This window comes from Canis lupus, chromosome X (assembly GCF_003254725.2).
Source record: "Canis lupus dingo isolate Sandy chromosome X, ASM325472v2, whole genome shotgun sequence".
NCBI classification, from domain to species: Eukaryota; Metazoa; Chordata; class Mammalia; order Carnivora; family Canidae; genus Canis; species Canis lupus.
The window spans coordinates 15,334,549-15,357,872 of NC_064281.1; the positions used below are offsets into that span (position 1 = coordinate 15,334,549).

General features: G+C 43.4%; 1 protein-coding gene across 2 annotated transcripts in view; it reads right to left on the reverse strand.

Annotated features, from left to right (window-relative positions):
- Positions 1–23,324, reverse strand: part of MAP3K15 (mitogen-activated protein kinase kinase kinase 15) — a 112,867-nt gene that overhangs the window by 24,466 nt on the left and 65,077 nt on the right. For both annotated transcript variants that reach the window (XR_007409529.1, XM_049107876.1), the window contains exons 8-14: positions 20,205–20,317; positions 19,788–19,947; positions 16,345–16,495; positions 14,838–14,945; positions 7,455–7,504; positions 5,204–5,299; positions 1,757–1,844 (exon numbers count right to left, since the gene is read on the reverse strand). Coding sequence is in view for 1 of the 2 variants with exons in the window: in XM_049107876.1 (XP_048963833.1) it covers positions 1,757–1,844; positions 5,204–5,299; positions 7,455–7,504; positions 14,838–14,945; positions 16,345–16,495; positions 19,788–19,947; positions 20,205–20,317 (766 nt within the window). In the remaining variant the exon portion in view is untranslated. The remainder of the gene's footprint in view (positions 1–1,756; positions 1,845–5,203; positions 5,300–7,454; positions 7,505–14,837; positions 14,946–16,344; positions 16,496–19,787; positions 19,948–20,204; positions 20,318–23,324) is intronic.

Sequence of the window (23,324 nt, forward strand, 5' to 3'; positions counted from 1 at the left end):
TAGGATGTAGGGGAAAAAGAACCCTGGTGCACTGTTGGACGGAATGCAAATTGGTGCAGCCGCTCTAAAAAAAGTACAGAGATTCCTCAAGAATTAAAACTAGAGGGAAGCCTGGGTGACTCAGTGGTTTAGCCCCTGCCTTTAGCTCAGGGCATGTTCCTGGAGTCCCAGGATCGAGTCCCACGTCAGGCTCCCTGCATGGAGCCAGCTCCTCCCTCTGCCTGTGTCTCTGCCTCCACCACCCCCCTCTCTGTGTCTCTCTCATGAATAAATAATAAAATCTTGAAAAAAAAAAGAATTAAAACTATAACCACCTTACGATGCAGCAATTCCAATGCTGGGTATTTACCCAAAGAAAATGAAACCGCCAATTCAAAGAGATACATGCATCCCTACTTCACTGCAGCATTATTTACAACTTCCCCTCTCAAGGGCGATCCTGAGGAATAGTTGAGAGCATCTGTACGGTGCCCAAAGCCCCACCCGGCAGAGTAAGTGTTCAATGAATGCCAGCTCTGAGAAGCCAGCCATGTGCCTAGTGCTGGGGTCCCTCGTCCTGGAGCACTGCTAGGTCTTCACAGCCCCGGCACACAGAAAGCACTTGGTCAACCTCGGTGGGAGAACCAAAGTTCGGGCTGTGCAGATGCCTTTGGGCCCCTGGAGGGGAGCAGCTGGGTCACCAGGAGTCCTCAAGGTGGGCCCATCTGAGTCCCAGGATGTCAGGGACACGCATTGCTGCTGATGGCACCTCTACCTCTCGCATTCTCATTCTTGATGCCTGGGGCCTGCTGCTCCTCCACGGTGAGGTCCGGTGAGGTCCGCCACCAGGTTCCACTGGCAGGCCCCGAGCACCCCCACCGGGTGGGACACTGCCACGGCCTCCCTCTAGGTGCTCTTCCAGACTCGGCGACTCCCTCACCTGCTGTCAGGGTGCGGGCATACTTCTTAAGGCATCGATCGCGGCATCATACACTTCTAAGGTGAGGGGCCAGTCTCCTCCCGGCCTACACCACAATATCACACATGCTGTCGGTCGCTACACACAGGTCTTGCTCCTCCCGCGGGGCTCCGGCCCTCCCTCCCCCAAGTCCTGTAGGCGCCACAGGGAGGGGAGCAGCCCAGGCAACAGCAGCAGCCCCGGGGCACAGCTCCTTCTGCTCAGGCAGGATAGAGCACAGGTCAAGGCTGCAGCAGGCACACGCTCTAGCCTCCTCTTGCCCACGGGGCACCTGGCAGAGCAGCTTGAGACCCGTGGGCTCCTGGCTCCAGCTCCATAGGCAGGCCCACCCCAGGGCCTCCCTACCTGCCCTGCTCGCTCAGAGCCCCAGGGTCCCACTGCCAGCATCCACCTCCCCGCTGTAGCCACAAGAGAGTATTTTTATTTTTTATTTAAATTAATTAACATATAGCATTTCATTAGTTTCAGAGGTAGAGTTGTGATTCATCAGTTGCATGTAACACCCAGTACTCGTTGCATCATGTGTCCTCCTTAATGCCTATCCGCCCCCCCAGTTACCCCATTCCCCCCACACACACCCCTCCCCTCCAGCAACCCTCAGTTTGTTTCCTGTTAAGAGTATTTTTAAATATAAAGGATTTTCACACACAAAAATGGGACATTTTCTTTAAGCATCGAAGATACAATCGAACTCCAATAAAAAAATATACATATAAAAATATTTGTAATGGAAAAAAATAAATTAAAAAAAGATAGAAGAAGTAATTTTTTCCATGTTGTAGGTCTTCAGTGACTCACCTCTAAGGTGTCTCCATCGGTGTCCCCCTCCAGCTCCATTGTACTGCGCGCTGCATTGCTTATCATCTCTTTAACCAAAGAGCAAAACCTAGAACAGCAAATGTCACAAAGATGCTAATTATCATCACTCATGTTCCCTAGCTTTAACTTATTAAACTGTGATTAAATATACATCAAGTTTTTACAAGTTCATGGAACAATCTACTCCTTGATTCACACAGCACTTTAATGGTTATCTCATCTAGTTCAAATACTCATGTGATACTTGAATCCCCTTCTATATACAGTGGCTCCACTAACTGGTTGGTCAACTGAGGCTTGAATATCTCTAGTGACAGGGAACTCATTACCTCAGAAGGTTGCTCATTCTGTGGACAACTCAATGAGAAGTGCTTTATTTACACTGAACTGAGACTTCATTCATGTCGGTCCCATCCATGGACTGCTTAGAATTAATCCCTCTTCTACATAATAGCCCATTAGAAATGTACACAATTTTATTAAATCCCTGTCAATCTTTCCTCCTTGTTCCTTCAATGTTTCCTCCAGGAGTTGTTTTTAAGTCACTCCACTAACAGGCAATTGTTGAAAGGTGTCCCTGTCTTACTCAAGTCTGGCGGTATGACCAGTGTTCCCAAGATGATCTCATTAGTGCTAAGGAGAGTGGGACTCCCACCCCTCATGCTGTAGACACTCTTGTTCTAAGTGCAAAATAAGGTCTTGTAGATGGAGGGTGTAGGGAGGAAACGTAGAAGGTGGCCTCATCATTCTGTTGACATAGATTAAGCTTACTATCAACTGTTACCCGCAGGTCTTTCTCACAAATGCTGCTGGGCCACATTAGCTATCTTAGACTTGTGTAGCTGTTTCTTTACATACAAGTGATTTGACTGACAAAATTTTTATTCAATGCAGGGTGGCAGGGAAGAGTACTGTACATCTGAAGATAATTCCCATAAAACGTTAAAATGGTCTTTTCTTTAATCCCATCCCACCTTTGCTTCTAATCTTTGAAAGCTGGGAAACACAACAGTCAGGAGACATGTGGTATGAACTCACCAAAGTAACTAAAATTCACAAGACATTACCACTCGTTGCTAAAAATGTGAAGTGAAATCCTCACACTCTGCTGGTGGAAATATAAAGTAATGACTTCAAAATCAAAATCAACCAGAGGCCTAAATATAAGAGCTAAAACTCTAAGAAGAAAACAAACACCATAGAAAACCTTGGGTCAGGAAAACCCTTCTTAGGTGATCCCAAAACCACAAATGACCAAAGAAAAAACAAATTGAACTGCATCAAAATGTTAATCAACGGTGAACCAAAACCCACAGAGGACAGAGAAGTTATGTTCAAATCACACATCTGATGAAGGACTTGTATCCAGAATATATAAAGAATTCTCAAAAACATTTACAAAAATACAAATGACCCCTTTAAAAATAGGCAGTTTGGAGAAGCCTGGTAAACACTACTTTTTATCAGGTGAGCCAAGTTAATTTCACCAGTAACAAGATACTATATAGATCCTGATATAATGCATGAAAAGGACAGGACATCACTTCTGTGCTATTCCTTCCTAAAATGCATGACACTAATGCAATCATGAGGAAAGAGCAAACAAACCCCAACAGATGGGCTACACCAGATCAATTGCCTGTACTCTTTGAAAGCACTGAGTCAAGACAAAGAGGCACTTATGAAGATAAATGAGGACTACACAGATATGACCCTTAAATGTAACATGATCCTGGACTGGATGGCAAGACAGAGAAAAAAATCTTGTGTTTTGCTGTAAAGGACATTAGTTGGACAGTAAATAAAATGTGGCTAAGGTTTGTAGATTACAGAGCCATATCAATCGTAATTTCCTGATAACTGTGCTGTGATTATGTAAGTGAATCTTGTTTTTAGGAAATATGCACACAAGTAGTGAGAGGTAATGAAGCATTATGTCTACAACTCACTCAGCAGTTCAGAACAAAAATAATCATGAGTATGGAGTGAAGGTAAAACAAATGTGGTAAAGGGTTAACACTGGGGAATTCTGGGTGAACTATATATGGAAATTCTTTGTACTGTTTTTCTCAAATTTTTTATTCATTAAAAAATTTTGTTTTTAAATTTTAAGTAGGCTCCACACCCAACATAGGGCTTGGACTCACGACCCTGAGATTAAGAGTCGCATGCTCTACAGACTGAGCCAGCCAAGTGACCCTCTGAAACCTCCTTGTAGTTCTGAATATTTTTCAAAATAAAAGGTTAAAAAATTTTTTTAATTGGGTGAAGGATTTGAGCAGAGAGTTCTCCAAAGAAAATATATAAATGGCCAGTAAGCTTACGAAAAGATGCTCAGTATCATCAGTCATCAGGGAAATGCAGATCAAAACCACAATCATACTCTACCTAACACCCACCAAGATGTCTAGAATTACAAGGATACACAATAACGCGTGCAGCAAGGATGCGGAGAAATTAGAACCTTCATAATCTGCTGATGACAATGTAAAATCTGATCACAGTCTGGCAGCTCCTCAAGGGTTAAACACAGAGTTATGTAAGACCCAGTAATTTAGCTCCAAGGAAATGAAAACTCAGGTCCACACAAAAAGTGGCAAGTGAATGTCCTTAGTAGCATTATTTATGATAGCTAACAAGTGGAAACAACTCATATCTTTCAAGTTAACAAATAAATCAAGTATGTCCATACAATGGAAGAGTGATGAGCCGCAAAAAGAATGAAGTGCTGATACGATGGTACGGCATAGCCAAACCATTTTTTTTTAAGGATTTTATTTATTTATTTGACAGAGCGAGCAAGCAAGTAAGCACAAGCAGGAGGAGGGGCAGAGGGAGAAGGAGAAGCAGACTCCTCACTGAGCAGGATGCAGGACTCGATCCCAGGATCCTGGGATCATGACCTAAGCCAAAGGCAGTAACTTAATTGACTGAGCCACCCAGGCACCCCAGCATAGATGAGCCTTGACAACATTATAATAACTAAAAAAATATCAGACACAAAAGACCACATATGATATGATTCCATTTATATGAAATGTCAAGAACAGGCAAATCCACAGAGAATGAGAGAGAGAGAAGATTCATTTTTGCACAAGGAAGGGGTTGGGGGGATTAGGTTGAGGGAAAATGGGGAGTAACTGGTAATGGACACTAGGTTTCTTTTGAAGATCATGAAAATATTCTAAAGTTAGATTGGGTGATGGTTGCAAAACTGTGAATAAACTGAAAAAAGACTGAACAACACTTTAAATGGGCAGACTGCATGGTATGTGAATTATACCTCAGTGAAATTGTAAAAGTAACTTTCTGTAAGTTAAAATTTCAGGAAAGGCAGTGCATCTAATAAATATTCTCCCAACAAAGATCCTTCAAAACTTATTTGCCATAATTAGATCACAAACACCTGAATCAGCTGTAACTCACCTACTACACTGGTCTTCAGTGGAAAAGTAGATTTGAAAGTCATCAGAATTATCAAGGACATAAAGAAAACAACACCGTTCATCAAACTTGGATATGCTGTAAAATTGGAAAAACATAAGAAACCTTATTATTTTTAAGTTATGATGTCACTTTTACATTTTTGAGAAAAATCTAGTCCTAGATTTTCTTCCATTTTACAAATTTGCAAGATTTATTAATGTTTTAGTAAATACTCTCCAAATTTGACTTCTATTTCCCTACCAAATTTAAATAGCAGGGACATTTATCTTGCATATGTTTGAGTTTGTATTCATCAAATGACTTTTGTATGTATCGAGAACTTACCATTAGATACAGCGCTAAGCAAAGCATAGAACAGCAAGAACGCAAAATAAATACGGTCTCTCTCCCTCAAGAGTTTATCATTTCACACACAAGCCGGGAAACTTATTTGTGAAATAATGTATTATGGCATCTTAAGGAACTTCTAGACTTGAAAAATAACAGGACACAGAATTTGGGGCCACACAAGGAAGGTAGAAATCTATGTGGCATCTTAGCTCAAGAAAGGCCTTTACATGTTATCTGGTCCATTTCCACCTAAGGTCAGGATCTGACTCTACAGCATCTCACTCAATGTTCTGCTTTCCTGGACATAACCAGTGACAGAAAATCACCATACTCCATCTGCTGATGGATTTCACTGCTAGAAAGTTCTTTACCTACACTGGGCCAAAGCCTACACGATGGCCTTCATTTTGCCAGGCAGCACTATGGAAAAGCCTAAATTCTCTTCAAACAAATGATGCTACTTTATGTTTCTCTAAGTCATCTCTCCCTGAGAGTCAAAGCTTCTTTAGCCATTCTTTTTGTGTCAGGGATTACATGACAAATACGGAGTTGAAACAGCAATAGTACAGGGTGATTTAAAAATACTTAAAACAAGGCTATGCATAAGTTTCGGAAACCAATTTGTAAATGAACTATCACTGTTAGTTGGGTAGCACTGGGAATGTTCAACACGTGCTCTTTATAGCATATTGGTCCTAGGGTCTGATTCACCCCTAGCCCTTTGCACATCCCTGATGATGGCTGAATGGCAGCAAGAGGCAGCTCTAAGAGGAGGCACAAACAAAAGGTTCTTGACTATATATTCTCATATCACTTAGTTTCTGGAGTAGTAAGTTTTTGAAAATGTTCAAGACTTTGAATTATATTTTTAAGCAGTATTACTCAAATACTACTGTTCTTAAATTATTTCCCTCCCTTTGACATGACAAAAATATTATTCTAATTTTTTTTTAATTTTTACTTATTTATGATAGTCAGAGAGAGAGAGAGAGAGAGAGAGAGGGAGGCAGAGGGAGAAGCAGGCTCCATGCACCGGGAGCCTGACGTGGGATTCGATCCCGGGTCTCCAGGATCGCGCCCTGGACCAAAGGCAGGCGCCAAACCACTGCGCCACCCAGGGATCCCTTATTCTAATTTAAATAGTGCTGTGCCTAGGACAGGATCATACTATGTCTGGAGGTAACAGGGGATTCATTCAGAAGCCTGTGGTCTTCCAATCAGATAAAGGACATACAGTTCTCATCTGAGCCCTTCATGTAATGGAAACTATGAAGAAACAGAGTCCTGAAGAGGCTAAGTGATTTTGTCAAGGTTAAACAATGAAAGAAAGATTAGAACTCACATCTGCTTCAGAGCTGCTCCTATTCTTGGATGTGCTGGCAGGGTAAAGCTCAGAGTGTAGCCACAAGGGTCACCAAATGGTCACTACCCCGATCCAAAGAGCAAGCACCATAGCTCTCCTTGGATTACACCATATGCTCCCCCAACTGATAACAACAATGCCCCCGGCTCCATTACTCTACTCAGGAGACCCCAACCATGTGTCATTACCGTAACTCCTTCAGTCAGTGGGATTCTGGGGTTCCCTGAGCACTTGAACATCAATGGCTCAGAGAAGAAACACTTTGTCTTCTGTATTTTTTTTAAAAAAAGTTTGAGACGAGAGTTTAGTCTATTGGATACCAAAAAAAAGCTTCTTTGTCACAACAAGCCAAGAAGCCCTTACTAGTAGCACACGAACAAGCTCAGGCAGGGTCACAAAAGAGAACATAGTCTATTTTGAATTATGTTAAAAATGAGAATATCACATATTATAAACAAGTGGAAACATTAAAGTAATAAAACACTGCCATCATTATTTGTATTAGAACAATAATGCCATTTTCCCTTATGTTCTTACCTTATTCCCCTAATGGAAGAAGCTGTAAAATTCCATTCATGAATTTGTTTCTGCAGGTTTTAAAGACAAAAGTCAGTAGAGCTTGATTTTTTTTCATGCCAAAAAAACTTTTGATTTCATTCTCTGGTCAATTACTTCTGCTATTTTACTTTCAATAGAGATTTAGGAGTTAGAGCAATATATTTTATATAACTTGGAAGACCAAAAACATTTTTTCCTCTTTTTTTTTTTTAAAGATTTTATTTATTTGAGAGAGTGCGCTCAAGCAGGGGAGGGGGAGTGGCAGGCAGAGGGAGAGGGAGGAGCACTCCCCACTGAGCAGGGAGCCTGATGTGGGGCTCCATCCCAACCTGAGCCAAAGACAGACGCTTAACCAACTGAGCCACCCAGGCACCCCCAGAAACATTTTCTAACGTATTGCAAAAAGTCATTTGTATCTTTAATCCAGTTTAGAGCAAAAGATATGAATTTGAAACAGAATAAGCACAGAGTAAGCACCACTGAATGGACTTTCATCTTCTGTCAACATATCAGGAAAACTCTAAAATGAGTTTGGGGACAGCCCACCCAAGTTGGTGACCTCTGAAAATGTTTGCAGAAGAATGTGGCAGACAACAATGTTCTCCCATCTTTCTTTTTTCTCCCTGGGCACACAGCTAGCATACATTTCCCAGCCTCCCCTGCAGTTGGGTGGGGCCGCAAGAAGAGTTTTGATCAATGGGATGTGAGGAAGAATGATGTGTACCAACTGTGGGTGTGGTTCATAATAACCTCAGCAATCCTCTATTCCACTATGAGAGGGAATGGGGACCCTGCCAACTTGGGTATGACACAAGGCATAAACTTTGATCATGTTAAGACATTGATATTTGGGGGCTATTTGTTTCAGCAGATCGCTTTCCATAACTAACACAAAGACTAACCTGGATTTCAATCTGTACAAGATGCATTTTTAAAGATAACTGTTTCCTTCCTCCACCACTACTGCCTGTACTTAACAAATGCTGCACAAAGCTAAGCCTCAGAAGAGTGATCCGAGGTACAATACCAATATGTCACAATAAGAGAAAATCATTCAAAATAAGGAAACACATTTGGCTGGCCCAAAGAATGTCCTAACTGACCAGCTAAGCATCCCCCTCCCCCAGAGAAATGTGAGAGCCAGAAGACTGGGCATATGGCATAGGAGAACAGCCACGAGCATCTGGGTGACGAGTTTCCTGCCATCCTAGAGGAACGACAACAGGATGTGGGAGGATGGTCCTCAATGGGAGAAGGTCCACTTGACCATGTTAAGTACCTGCTATGTGCCAGGCAAGGTACCAGCACTGAGGACATAACAAAGAACAAAGCCCCTGCCCCCATGGGGCTTATATTCGCATGAGAGAGAACAAATTAAGTAGTAACTGAACAGCATGACAGAGGACGAAAAGCCAAAGAGAGCCGGGAAGGGCATTCAGGTGGGGCAGGGGTCATGATGTTAAACTGGGTGCTCCAAGAAGGCATCTCTGAGGACTCTTCAGCAGAAGGCTAAGGCAGGTGAAGGAGTGAGACTTGCAGATATAGTCCTGGGCTGAAGGGAAAAGGCATGTCCCCAGGGCATGTCTGGGGACCAGCAGAGAGGGAGTAGGAGAGGAGGTTGGAGAGCTCATGAGGAAGATCACACGGGGCCTTGGAGACCATCACCAGGCTCCCAGTTTCTACTCTGTAGAAGATGAGGTGAGGGCCGTGAGAGATAGAAGCATACATCAACATGGAAGCCCCCACCTGGGACCCAACTGTGTACAAAGACTGAGGGTATTTCAGAGGAGTTGTGTTCAAAGTCAGTGAAAGGCAGCCGTGGTGGAGAGCAGGAGCCTGCTTCTGGATTCGGGTACAGAAACATGAACCAGGGCAGATTTCAGAGCACCTTGTCCAAGTCACCTATAGGCAAGAAGCTGCATGTATATAAAGAGCTTGGCCACAGGAGCTTTCAAAGTGTCCCCAGATGGAAGGTTTACCCCACAGCATAGCTTTAGGGAACTTCCTGATTTAGGAGGAAGATTTGCAGGTTAAGAAGTAAACAACACAGACTCCCGTCTTTCCCTTTATATCACAGTCAATGGGCATTTGTGTGTGTGTGTGTGTGGGGGGAACCTGCTTTGTAGATACTATGGATATAAAAACATATAAGTCATACTTGAGTTTGCAAAGCACTTGGGGAGAAGTTCTCAAAAAGTGATCAAAGAGCAATGGGAAATACTGTGGACACAATATAGGCAAGAAAGCAGCCTAATTCAGTGAAAGGGGAGGAAAGGTAGTTAGAGACGCCGCCGCACAAGTTAGGGCTTGGATGACTGGAAGAAGAAATCGCATGGAGTAAGGAGGTCAGAAGAGCACACGTAGGACTCCGCAGGGCCAGCTCAGGGGACGAGAGGGTAGGATTACAGGGACTTCACACTCCATAAGAGAGCATGAGTTTGCATCTGTAAAGCCATGAGATTCAGTCATGGTTTTGGGGAAGAACAAGAGGACCAGAACAAGTGTTTTAAAATTATTAAACTTCTGAATTGAAGTATACCATATGTTCAGAAAAGGGCACAGTGATCATCGCAGTAAATTTTCACAAAATGAAGACTCGCTGTAGCCAGTTTCTAAATGAAGAGACAGAACAGGAACAGCAGCCCAGAAGCTTCCCTCATAAACCCCCACGCGCCTAGTCATCCAAAGGTGGAAACAGCAACCGCTATTCTGATTTCTACCACCACGGAGAGTTTTGCCTGCCCTGCAATAACATGTAAATGAAATCGTCAAGTCCACACTCCCTTGCATCTGCAGGTGGGGTTTTTCGTGAAACGCCTGGTGGTGGAAGTCAGGACTGCCCATCCGGTTTCTGATCTGCTGTCCTGGAGGGTCAACTGGCACAGAGTCCTCCATCATGACTGCGGTGGCTGTCTTCTCCCGGCAGGCAGCGACCTCACCCTTTCTGAGAATGGCTATTTTACTACATCTAAATCATGAGGAAATGGACTTGAGACTGTAGCTTTCCATGTCAGGGTCAGAAGCCTCCAGTAAGAGTGCACTGGAAGCAGAGCCAGGGTGGGCTACAGAGCAATGGGCCAGGAGGCTAGAGGCAGGGGCATGTCTCCAGGGTCCCCTGGGTGCCAACTCAGCATTTTCCCTCCTGGTCCTAGAGTGTGTGCCTCTGGGGAGGCATCTTGGGGGTCTGTGACAATTTTGTAGACTTTTTATGCGCTTCTCCTGTTGCTAACATAAGCAGAAAAAGCAGTAACAATAACAGCTTTTCCTAACAAGCAGCCCTAGCTGTGTGCTCAGTGGCAGGGGCTACTGGATGCCTGTTGGCGACTCCAGGGCACAGGAGCTGCTGAGGGTACAAGGTTGTGTATGTCCCTGCCCTGCACAGCCTACTCACACTGTTGTGCTGGGGGCACCTGGAGCCAGCTTAGGAAGGCCAACCATGCACATCTCCTCCTAACCCCAAGTTGGGGCATCCACTGGAGGTTGCTTGAAACTGGCCATGGTGGGAACAGTACTGGAGGAACCAGCAAACATTACACGTCCCCATGCTGCTTGTTAAACATATACCAGCAGAAGTTTCTGAATCCTTGGCTAACAAACCAGAACTTAACCTACTCTTACAGCAGTGCAGCATGTAAGTGAACACGCACATGCATGTGATCTCCCTCACCAGCCACAGCCCACCAGGAAAAAATGTAACATTGTGTAGAGAAATGTCATCTCACTCCAGACAAATCTGCTTGCTTTCACGATCTGCAGAATTTCAAAAATGTAAATGAAGGCTAAAGCAAAAGCTTCCTCTCAAAGCAAAAAAGGCAATTTCTATTTCCCTCAGACGTTTGTTCTGACAACTATGAGCACTTGTACAAAACATTTCATCAGTCAATGAAAACTAGCATTTGCTGCTTCTACCATTCTTTTCCATTTCTTATTATGGACTATGTTCAAAGTAACACATTTACAACTAGGGAGATAGTATATGTACCCATGGGAATGTCCATTAAGGGCAGCAAGCACTGTAGGATTCAATACAATGGACAAAGTTTATAGAATTCCACAAGCCCAAAGACATTTGGCTCCAAAAGTTTGAAGAGTCCACTTGAATAGGATTAGTTCTTTCCTCAAGTACTTGTCAAAACATGAGGAGTTGAGTACGTACATCAATGGAATGGTCAGGTTACAGATCAGAATTTTGAAAATCCTCTCCTATCACAGTGGCATCAATGACACAAGAAAATCATCAAGGCTTGCTTCTAATACAAGAATTCCAACATCGAAAGCATGGGACCTGGAGGGGGGCGCAAGGGGGCAGAAGCCAGGCTTTGGGGTTGGAGGGTGTCTGCTGATATTCTCTTCCTTGACCATGCTGGTCACGCAGGTGTGTTCAATTGGCAAACATCCATCGAACTATACATTTATGACTGATAGACTTTTTCAGTGTGTATACTTCCATAAAAGGTTAAAAACAGCCAAAGAGGTAAATTTAATAGAGAACATATTCATTCTTCAAAGGAGATCTGTTTGAACACCATGTGTAAATTTTATTGTGGTTTTTCTTTTGCACTCAAATATTTAATTAATACACACAGTACAGCAAAGCAAACAAAAAAACCCAAGCACGCATTCGGGCAGCTCATCTTCACTAATGGCTGAGTCTGATGAATAAGAAGGCTGCTTCTCTGTTAAATATTAGACAAAGTTACTGGCTTATACCTGTAATGTTTGGATCTCTGCAAACCAGCTGTTGAAGCCCTAACCCCAAGTGTGCCAGGATTCTGAGATAGGGCCTTGGGGAGGCAATCAGGTCATGAGGATGGAGCGCCCACGATGGGATTAGTGCCCTTATTAAAAGAGACACAAGGGAAATACCTCCCCATCATCTGGGGGCACACAAGATGACAGCCTATTGTGACCTGGGGGAGAGGGCCCTCACCAAAACCTGACCACATTGGTATCCCACCCTGGGACTCCCAGCCTCCAGAACTGGGAGAAAGAAATATCTACTGTTTAAGCCCCCAATTCATGGTATCCTGTTACACAACTCAAGATTTCAAGTCTATTTCTGTTTTTTTTATATACCTTTACTGAGGTATAATAGACGAAGACCTGCACAAATTTCATGTGCATAATCTGAGAAGTTTCAGACACCCATGGAACCATCACCACAATCAAGGTAATGGCCAGATCCAACATCTCCCCAAGTGTCCTTGGTCCCTTGGTCTTTGTTTTGTGTGTGTGTGTGTGGGGGGGGTGGCGGGCAGGTAAGGACACATGAGATTCACTCTTTTAACAAATTCTGAAGTGCACAATGGCATACTAGTAACTATAGGGGCCATGGTGTACAGCACACATCGGCAACTTGTTCATCCAGCAGAAGTCAGACCTTGTACTCCCTGAACAATGGGGGGGGGGTGCTGTGTTAGGACTATTTCTGATAAGGAATTTCTTATATGATTCTGGCCCTCTGCTTATTCTCCAATGTTGCATTTCATTTTTGAAGATATGGTCTATATTTGCCTGATTAAGACATAATTGCTCACTCTCTTATATCCAGGAAAAAAAATCCTTCTTTGCCAGGTTAATGGCAGACATCTCCTCACACTCCATGAAAACATACAAAGCAAATAGATCTACCTAGTGAATGCACTTGCCAAAGGTGCTAGATTACTAAAAATGTTTTATTAAAGAAAGAAGCTGAAGAAGTACTTCAGACACACACAGACAAAAACATAGTTACTACCACAGACACCAGGCACGGCCCAGTGTTTCTGTGACCTCTTTAAGTGGGCACTTAAAGTGTTCCCTCTCCAGTATCATTGGTGTCAATATAAATTGAAGTGGTACAAACCTGACAGGAGCTTTCAAATTTTATTTATCTTTAGTATCTATCAAATTTCTTTTTTTTAAAAGATTTTATTTATTTATTCATGAGAGAGACACACACACACACACACAGAGAGAGGCAGAGATGCAGGCAGAGGGAGAAGCAGGCTCCATGCAGGGAGCCCAATGTGGGACTCAATTCCAGGTCTCCGGGATCACGCCCTGAGCCAAAGGCAGACACTCAACGGCTGAGCCACCCAGGCATCCCTTTCTTTTTCTTTTTTAAAGATCTTAGAGAGTCAATGGGGGCAGGGTCAGAGATGGAGGGACACAGACAATCTCAAGAAGACTTCCTGCTGAGTGCAGAGCCTGATCCCAGGATCCCAAGATCACGACATGAGCTGAAACCAAGAGTCAGACTCTCAACTGACTGAGCCACCCAAGTGCCCCATAGCTATCAACTTTTAAACAAAGGTAGTCTTAAATCTAGCAGTTCCGTTTTGGGGAATCTCTGCTCCTGAAACAATCTATGGGAGCATGTAGGGTGCAACCACCAGGATGGGCACTGACCTCCTATCTATCATTGGCTAGAGTGCATGGGTGAGCCTGGAATGTGCACTGCAGGCAGGTAGGAAAATAAATTATGGTTCATCCATACTTGGAAAGGTATCACCATGATATGAGAATATAGGGAATATTACAATTAAAAACATCAGGTGGATGGATCACTGTGTGCTATCTGAAAAACTATGATGTAAGAATCAATCAAAACATCAAGTTGCAAAATAATATACACTGTATGATCTCACTTTTTTTTTGTATGATCTCACTTTAATGAAAATGCTTCTATCTCTCTCTCCACACACACACACACACACACACACACACACACACACACACACACAATGTTTGCATGCATACACCCACCTACACATACATAAGGGAGTTTAGAGAATGGTAAAGATGGATATCCACCAAGTCACTGGGGAGGGGAATGGGAAGGAGGTTTTGGGGGATCTGGAGGGACTTTCCCCATTACTCCTCATGGTTTAACTTGTTTTTTTTTTTAGATTTTATTTATTTATTTGACAGAGATAGATAGAGAGAGAGAGAGTGCACAAGCAGGAGGAATGGCAGAGAGAGAGGGAAAAGCAGGCTCCCTGCAGAGCAGGGACTCTGACTTGGGACTTGATCTCAGGACCCTGGAATCATGACCTGAGCCAAAGGTAGAGGCTTATCTGGTTGAGCCACCCTAGGCACCCTTAACTTCTTTTCTCAACAAGCCTGTATTCATTCACATAAATATACACACATTCATTCATACACACAGATACACAAATATATAATATAAACATATATAAAATGGGAAAACCAGCGTCCTCTCTCCCATCTGTAATTATACTCTCATACACTCCTGGACCTTACAAGTCAGTCACAGGTGCCTGTTCTTTCAAGTACTACAACAAAGACTCTCTTACTTGAACACTGAATTTGTGACGACACAACAGAGAATAAAGAGAGCTGTGATTTTTTTTTTCTTACCATTTCTGTGGGTGAGACATGCCACAGAGAAACTGTCTTCTCCTCAGCCTCATTATTTATAGAGACATACGAAGGCTGGTAGACTTTGGTTGGTTCTATCACCAGCACCTAAAAGAACAGATTTCTGTGACACACAGGAACATACCACAGACAGGTCACTCTGCCCAGTGAGCAAGTAGAAAGTCCTATATTCCACAAGTATTTGAGTCTGTGTGCCAACATTGCTTTAGGGCCCATGGACACCAGTCATGACAGAAGTCCCCTCCTCACATGGGAGTCCATGCTCTGATGGGGCAGATAAGAAATACACACATAGGGATATGGAATATGGTCACATAGGCAGCTCTGAGTCAAGTACAACAGAATAAAGGTGTATGCGGGGTCACTTTAGCCAGGGTGGCCAAGAAAGGCCTGCCCAAGAAGGTGACAGAAGAAACAGGGAAGCAACAGTTTTTGAGAGAAATGAAGGAAACTGGATGATCTGCAGGTAGGTTCCCAAGTCTGTAAAAAATACAAGAGGACTTATGCTAAGTGAGGTGACATTCCATCAGTAATGTTTTATTGCTGGGGGTCAGGGAGGGAGGGAAGGGGAGGAAGAGAGGAGAGAGGGAGAGAGGAAGAGAATGAATGAATGAATTTCCAAAGCAAGTAAAACAACATATTTAAGGTCGCTAAATCTGGGTAGAGATTACACAAGTGTCTGTTCCATTATTTTTTTGTACCTTTCAATAAGTTTGAAATATTTCATAATTAAAAGATTTTCAAACTTCTTACCCAAGAACAAAATCATTATCATAATCATTTCAAACAACTTAATCTCCATTAGAAGTTTAATGAAATTCCTCAACATGGCACGTTCACAAAATCTCATGGCATAAATATGAAATATAATGATCTGAAGCTCAATATCTAGGGTGCTTAGATATCTTAAGACTCCTTGTAAGGTGGTCGTCTAAATTTGACACAAAAAGCTAATCGCCATTTTGCTTTCCAATAATATTTTAAAAATTAACTAGTGTCATTGGAGGCAAACCAAAGCTCAACAGCAAACAGCACCAAGTTACAAAATTTTACTATTACTCTTGCACTGATTTAGAACAGGGTTCCCCCACTATGGCACTGCTGACATTTGGGGCTGAGTATTTCTGTGCTGGGGGAGGGGCTAACCCATGCACTGTGGGTGGCTGGCAGCACCCCTGGCCCTCACCCCACTAACTGCCAGGAGCAAAACCTTCCTTGCAGTTGTGTCAACCGAAAATGTCTCCAGATACTGTCAAATGTCTGCCAAGAGACAAAATGACTCTCAGTTGAGACACTATTTTAGAGGTCATAGCCGACTTTTTCTAGTGAGTTGATCGATCAACTGGCTGATTCTACAGAAGACTGATGGGTATCTAATATTTTCAATTACTCTAAGGTTTTTCTACGTTTCAGAGTACTCAATAATTAGCACCAATCCCCAGTTTCTTTTATTCTATCTGAAAGAAATGGATTTAGCATGACTTACTGGAAATCTGAGTCCATTAGGAGCTTCATTTGTTGCCTCGAAAATCATATCTAACCAGAAGTTAAGCCGTTCTTGCCTGGGTGAATGTTCAGTAATGGATTTCTTGAAGCGCTGAATTAATAACAAGTTCTGAACTAATGACCTGAGGTACCTGGAAAAATCAAGAGCACCAATAAATTAGATTCTTCAAGAAATGGGATCAATTCTACTCCCTTTAAAAAAGGTTTCCCAAAAGCTTCATTTACTTAAAATCATATTGTGTAATGAGTGCTTCTTTATCATTTGGCAGCCACAGACTTAATTAAAAGAAATCCAAAGAGCGGTCAAAATAAGTCTGTCCAACAAAATCATACAATATGGCTTTTTACCAACATTGGGTTAATGGTATTCAAAGTGTGGACACTGGCAAACATTTGCTAACTTGTCTTAAAAACAAAAACATGCAGTTTGAAATTCAAACCAATTACAAAATGGCAAACTCATGGTCTTTTTTAAACTTAACCTTTTTATTATTAAGTGATTATAGATTTATATATAGTCGTAAGAAACAATACAGAGAGATCTCATGTACCCTTGGCCCGATTTGTACCAATGATGATAGCTGATAAAATTCTAGAATAAGATCACAAGTAGGATATTGAATGGATACAGTTAAGATAAAAAATACTTTCACTGTCACAAGGATCCTTCCCGTCTCCCTTCTACAGTCATACCATTTCCCTTCCATCCCTCCTCTTCTTCTTGACCTCTGCCAGTCACCAATGTGAAACTCATTGTATTTTTTAAATTAGATCTGACCAGGTAGATTTTGAAGTTATGAGATCTTCAATCTCACCACATCTTTACTGGTCACATCCTCTCTGGTAGTGAATGCAGATGGTTGAGTTGAAAGCATCAGAGTATTATTTTGTCCTTTGAGGACCAAGTCTGGAGCTGCCCTGGGAAGGCAGATCAGCTTGACTCAGACTGACTTGCTTGGGTACTGTGCACTGAACAATGACCTCAGTAGGCCTGGGTTGTCTAAACTCTATACATTCCAAAGAAAGGTCTGGCCCTTGACTGGCTTTTGGAACATCATCTTTGAGTCCTTGGGCTATTCAGTCTGGTAAGAATGTTTCTGTTTATCGGGGGCCTTGGGCCACACCACCTAGTCCATCCTAACAATAGGACTCAAGGTGGGGGCCTTGGGCCATGCTATATCAGTGTCCTCTCCAGAGGGGCTGGGGACTCGGTGACTAAGGTCAACCACATGGATGCTCCATACCTGTACAACCGACAGCCCCCTCATAAAACCCTGGACACCAAGCCTTGGTGAGCCTCCCTGGTTGTCAATACTTTGTGTGTGCTGCCATCCATAGTTGTGGAGAGAAATCGGCACTGTGTAAGTCACCCCACTGGGCGCGGACAGCAGGACTCTGGTGCCTGGCCTCTTCCAGACTCTACCCTGTATGCCTTGTGCTTCTGCTGACTTCTGTCTGTATATACGTGTATTGTAATAAATCTTAAACCTGAGTACAACAGCCATTCTGAGTCCTATGAGTTCTTCTAGTGAATCATGAACCCCGGGGCAGTCTTGGGGCTACGATATTAGGTGCCCACACTGTCAGCCAGGGTAGGTGCGGATGCACTGAGAATGCACCAAGGCTCAGCTGTCACCTCTGTGGAGTCCGCTCTGTCTGGATCAGGTGCAGCAGAGCACCTGAAAAGTTCTGGAAAAAGCAGCTGCTCCAGGAGGGCTAGAGGCTCTGCCTGCCTCCCTGTTCGTGCAGCCTCAGAAAGACTTCCAAGATGTTGATATGGTTTGGGGATCACATTTGGGTCTTTCAGACTGACTGGGAAGAAATGGGGTTCAACTGAAAATGACTACAGACATTCTGACCCCTGTGAGTCCAGACTGTCCTACTGAGCTGGGCAAGAACAGGGGGCAGATGAAAGTGGATCATTAAACGTAAAAAATTTTAAATTATGCATGTAATCCAAATGCATTTTAGACAAATTAGAAAAATGAAGATAAAAAAGATTTAAAACTTCTCATAAGGCTATGTCTCTGAGAGAACCACTGTCACCCTTTTGGAGCGAACCCCTCATTCAATGATTACACAGATACTGGGACACCTGCGTGGCTCAGTGGTTGCACATCTGCCTTCAGCTCAGGGCACGATCCCGGAGTTCCGGGATCGAGTCCCACATCAGGCTCCCTGCGAGGAGCCGGCTTCTCCCTCTGCCTATGTCTCTGCCTTTCTGTGTCTCTCATGAATGATAAATAAATCTTAAAAAAATAATTACACAGATATCTAGTGAGCACCTATTATGAGACCACAGGAATCAATGACAGAATGATGATTCTCATGGAGCTTCACATCAACTGGCAAGTCAGCTATTGCCCACCCCTCGCAATAACTCAGACTTTACTCTGAGTTACATACCGAACACCACTTTTTAATGAAAAGGAGTCCACAGAGAACAGTGGTTCTCAAAGCATGATTTCCCAGACCAGCAGCAGACTGTCAGCTGTAGATGCAAATTCTCAGGCCCCTTCCTAGACCTTTGGAACCAGATATCCTAAGGGTGGGCACAGCAATCTGTGTTTTTTTTTTTTTTAAGATTTTATTTATTTATTCACGAGAGACACAGAGAGAGAGAGAAAGAGGGGCAGAGACACAGGCAGAGGGAGAAGCAGGCTCCATGCAGGGAGCCTCCATGCAGGGAGACTCCAGGATCACACCCTGGGCCGAAGGCAGGCACTAAACTGCTGAGCCTCCGAGGGATCCCCCAACAATCTGTGTTTTAATCAACATAGCGGATTCAGATACACAAACAACTTTGAGAACCGCTGATCGAGAACAATATACCCTGCCGTTGGCTTTTCTTATTCTGGGACAGACCATGAACACATGTCCATGTTTCCCAGTGTTCTTTCTTGCACGTTTTAATGGCTACATAATGGGCTAACCTGTGGCCACTGCTGTGCCACCATGTTTTTGACCGTATCTTGTTTTTTTTGTGATGCACATTGTGCACATTTGTGATGCACATTGCTTTCTTGGTGTGCTTTTAGCTCTACTACCCACTTTTTCACAAATACATGCTAGTACCAAAGAATGTTTTGTTCTCAATGACTGAGATGACCTGAAGAAATTAATAAGATTGAAAGTCTCATCTTGGAGATAGAGCACACAGGGACATATTCCATACATGTATGTGCCAGTGGGTCTGTCCTTCCCTCCCGTCACATAAAACCAAGTGTGCCTGCGGAGCTGTTTTTGCTTCCATTACATTGTTTATGTTAATGAAGAAGTCAGAAAGACAAACACAGCAAGTGTTATTGTCTTTTGCAATTTAGCCACTTTCCCCTTCAGAATAAGATCAGATATTGAGAGAAGTGAGGACCCCCCGCCACACACACACACACACACACACACACACACACACACACGACTCACCAAACTGGAGGTCTCAGTTTGAACAACCTCTCTGCCGCCTGGACCGCCTTCCCGATATCATTGGCCAACACACCGACGGTGACAAACTGACCCACATCCCAGTAATTGCTCATTTTCTCCAAGCTCCCTTTCCTTCCCAACAAACTGTTCAGCCGGACACCTGAAGGATTTGAATTTTAATGAAGTTATGAAAAATCTTTCTAGCTTCTCTCCTATTATGCAAGCCTTTAGAGAGAGGAAATAGCATACACTTTATTTTTTTTTTTGCATGCACTTTATTTTGGCTGCTGTCTCAGGTGTGCTATCAGAGAATAACTGTTACCTGTGAAATAAAATGCTAGTTATTTGAAGATAATTTTTAATGCTGAATTGGGGTGACCAAAGCCTATCAACTCCTGTGATCATAAATAGCTTTACCTATCTTCCTTAGTTCCATGGAAGTTTCAAATTGTTGTCCAGCAACTATCAGCAGAACTGCCAGGTTAATTCCTGAATAGAGAGATGACTGGAGCTCAAAGCCTTTGCGGTACCTGTAATGAAAGACCCACCAGATTACTATCATGGTACAAGGAAAAAATGGTAAGTAATGGCACAAGCCAACCTTCTCATGAACTCTTCTTTAAAAATGTCATAACACTAAGTAGTTAAAAAAAACTGATGAGGAAAATTTTTTAAAGATTTATTTGACAGAGAAAGAGAGAGAGAGAGAGAGAGAACACAAGTACAAGCAGGGGGAGAAGCAGAGGGAGAGGGAGAAGCAGCCTCCCTGCTGAGCAGGGAGCCCAGTACAGAGCTCAATTCCAGGACCCTGGGATCATGACCTGAGCGGAAGGCAGACACTTAACTGACTGAGCCAGTCAGGTGCCCCAGGTTTTTATATATATATAAAAATTTATATATTTTTATGATTTTATATATAAAATAACTGTATGAAATAAATTAAAGTATACAAAAGAAATTTAAAACCTTTTATAACTCTACCCCCATAAAGCAGACCACAACTGGATGTCCAAATCTCATCTTAAAAGTTAGACTCCATTTGTACACAGAGCATTTTTCATTACATAGGAATTCCATCAATTGTAGGCTATTACTCTGCAGGCTGTTTGCTTTTATCACAAAATGGAGTCAGTTTTTCCTGTAGGAAGCAGTGTTGCCAGAATCCTGGACTCTAGATTACTCTGCAAATAGTGGCATAAAGTGAGAGAAAGAGCAGAGATCTATTCCACTAGGATAAAGAACAATATCTGAAACAGAGAATACCATTTTAGTACCAGAAGTTTAGAGAGTGCCATTTTAATTCTCTTTTTTCTTTACATAGAAAGCTTCTTTCCCTTCCATGAGTGGGTAGGAATATTATGGATGGGGAAAAAAAGAATTTGATCAATGAAGTAATGACAATGAAATGTCTTTAAGTGGCACTGTTCATACCAAAGGCTTGTAAACCAGGAGGAATTTGATCACTCACATGACAACAAGAGAATTAAACACCAACAAAATATTTATTGTGGAAGGGAGAACCTATCCTATAAGTCAGTTAAAATTTAGTTTTATGAACTTTGGGGCAGTACATGAGCACACTTCAGATGGACAGAGGGACCAACTAACACTAAGAAAGTTGTTTCAACCCCAGCCAACAAAATTCCAATAAAATTGAACCCTATCCCAAATGTTTTGGGGATTTTCAAAATCATATCTTATGGTATTTGATTCCTCCCCTGCCACGTTCTTTTACTATCAAAAGTCATCTGAGCAGAGGGTGGGCTTCACTCTGCCTCTCATCTGCCCAGCTTAGGTGTAGACAAAATTTGAGCATGCAGTCAGGACTGAAGTTCCAGGTTTGCCTCTCACAGCCCCCTGCCTCCCTGGGTCACATGGTCCAGCTCAGTACCAGACAGCCTGGCTGAGACGATCCCAAGGTCTCACCAAAGCTAATGTACCAGAAAGACTAAGCTTCATTTGCCCTTGGACCCCCCACTTCCTTAAGTGGATGGAGAAAGGCTCCTAAGACTTTCTTCAAGGAGCCACAGGCAGTCATCTCCTGACTCGGGGGCTGAATTCTTGGCCACTGTGGTGGCAACACAGCTTCCTATTTTGGCTCTACCCAACATTAATTCCCCTTCAATGCCCTGAGTGACTCCTATCGCAATAGTACATCAGTTACTACTGGGAATTTACTAAGAATAAAATGGGGTCCCTGCCCTCCACAAACCCACACTGCGGTGGAGGTAATAAGATCCCCACACAAGCCGGTACAATTAGGGAAAATACTAATGTTGAGTAGGATAAGTATCCTTACACCACACAAATCCAAGTCTAGAGGGACCCACAGATGGTATGTGGGGCCATCTCTAGAAGCTTGAGCGATGGTATGAAGATGGATAGATGTGCAGCAGCAGTGATTTGGAAAGGAAATACCCAACACAGAAAAAGGCAAAAGCAGAGACGGGAGCCTATGGAACACCCAGGAAAATTCGGTTCAGTTGGATATGTTTCAGGTAGTGGGGAACAGGGCTCAGGGTGGGTTGGAGAAAGTCTGCAGAGCACATAGAATGGTAATCTAAGAGTTTGAATTTTTATTTAATAAGGAACGGAGAGCCGCTGTGGGTGGGTCTCTGAGCTTTAAGAAGAAAAAGGAATGGTGGTTCAATAGATGAAGAATAGACTCTAGAGACACCAAGCAGAGAGCATGCTTGGGATACTGTGAAAACATTCCCGGCAAGAGAGTGGAGGGCAGGGGAAAGGCACCAAGCAGGGTGGAAGTGGTAAGAGTGAGGGAAGATGCAGAGAAGGGTTAGAATTGGGACCTGACCATGTGTGTGTATGGGGGGGGGGATAAGTGAGTGAAAATTCTCAAACATTAACAAAAAGTCTAAGCGTAGGAGGCTGAAAGATGGTAGTAAGAAAGCAAGACACTGGAGGCCATCCTAGCATGGAGAGCAGAAGGGAACTTTAGCCTCGGACATCCTGCATCTTACAGAGCAGCTCCGCCCCAGGTGGAACAAACAAGGGGGTGGTGGGGCCAAAGCTTCAGACACAGGTTGGGCTGGAGACCGGCTCAGGTTCCCAAAGTGTGGGTGTGAGGGGGATCACCAGGGAAGAGAGTGGATGGAGAGATGAGGGGAGAGGACAGAGCAGGATGGAGCCAGAGGAGGACAGGGGAAGGGGAAGCAGCTAGAATGGAGAGTGCAGCAGCCATGTCAAGAGCTCTTGTGACAGAAACAGATGAGGTAGGCTGTTGGCTCCACCTTCCACCTACGTCCAGGCTCTGCTATCTCCCCATTTTCATCACCACCACTCTGGCTCCATCAGCTCTTCCCTGCATTACTGTGGTCGTCTCCTCACTGTTCCCTGCTTCTGCCCTTGCCCCTGTGGTAGATTATTTAATTGCCACAGATCCTCCTCATCTCATGAGATGCGTGCCTCTGTCACTGCCCCTGCCCATGGCCAGAGTCCATTTCTCCACACCCTTGAATCGTTAATCATGCGATACACTTGTGATGTGACCCAGAGCATGTGGTGGAACCAACCTTGTGT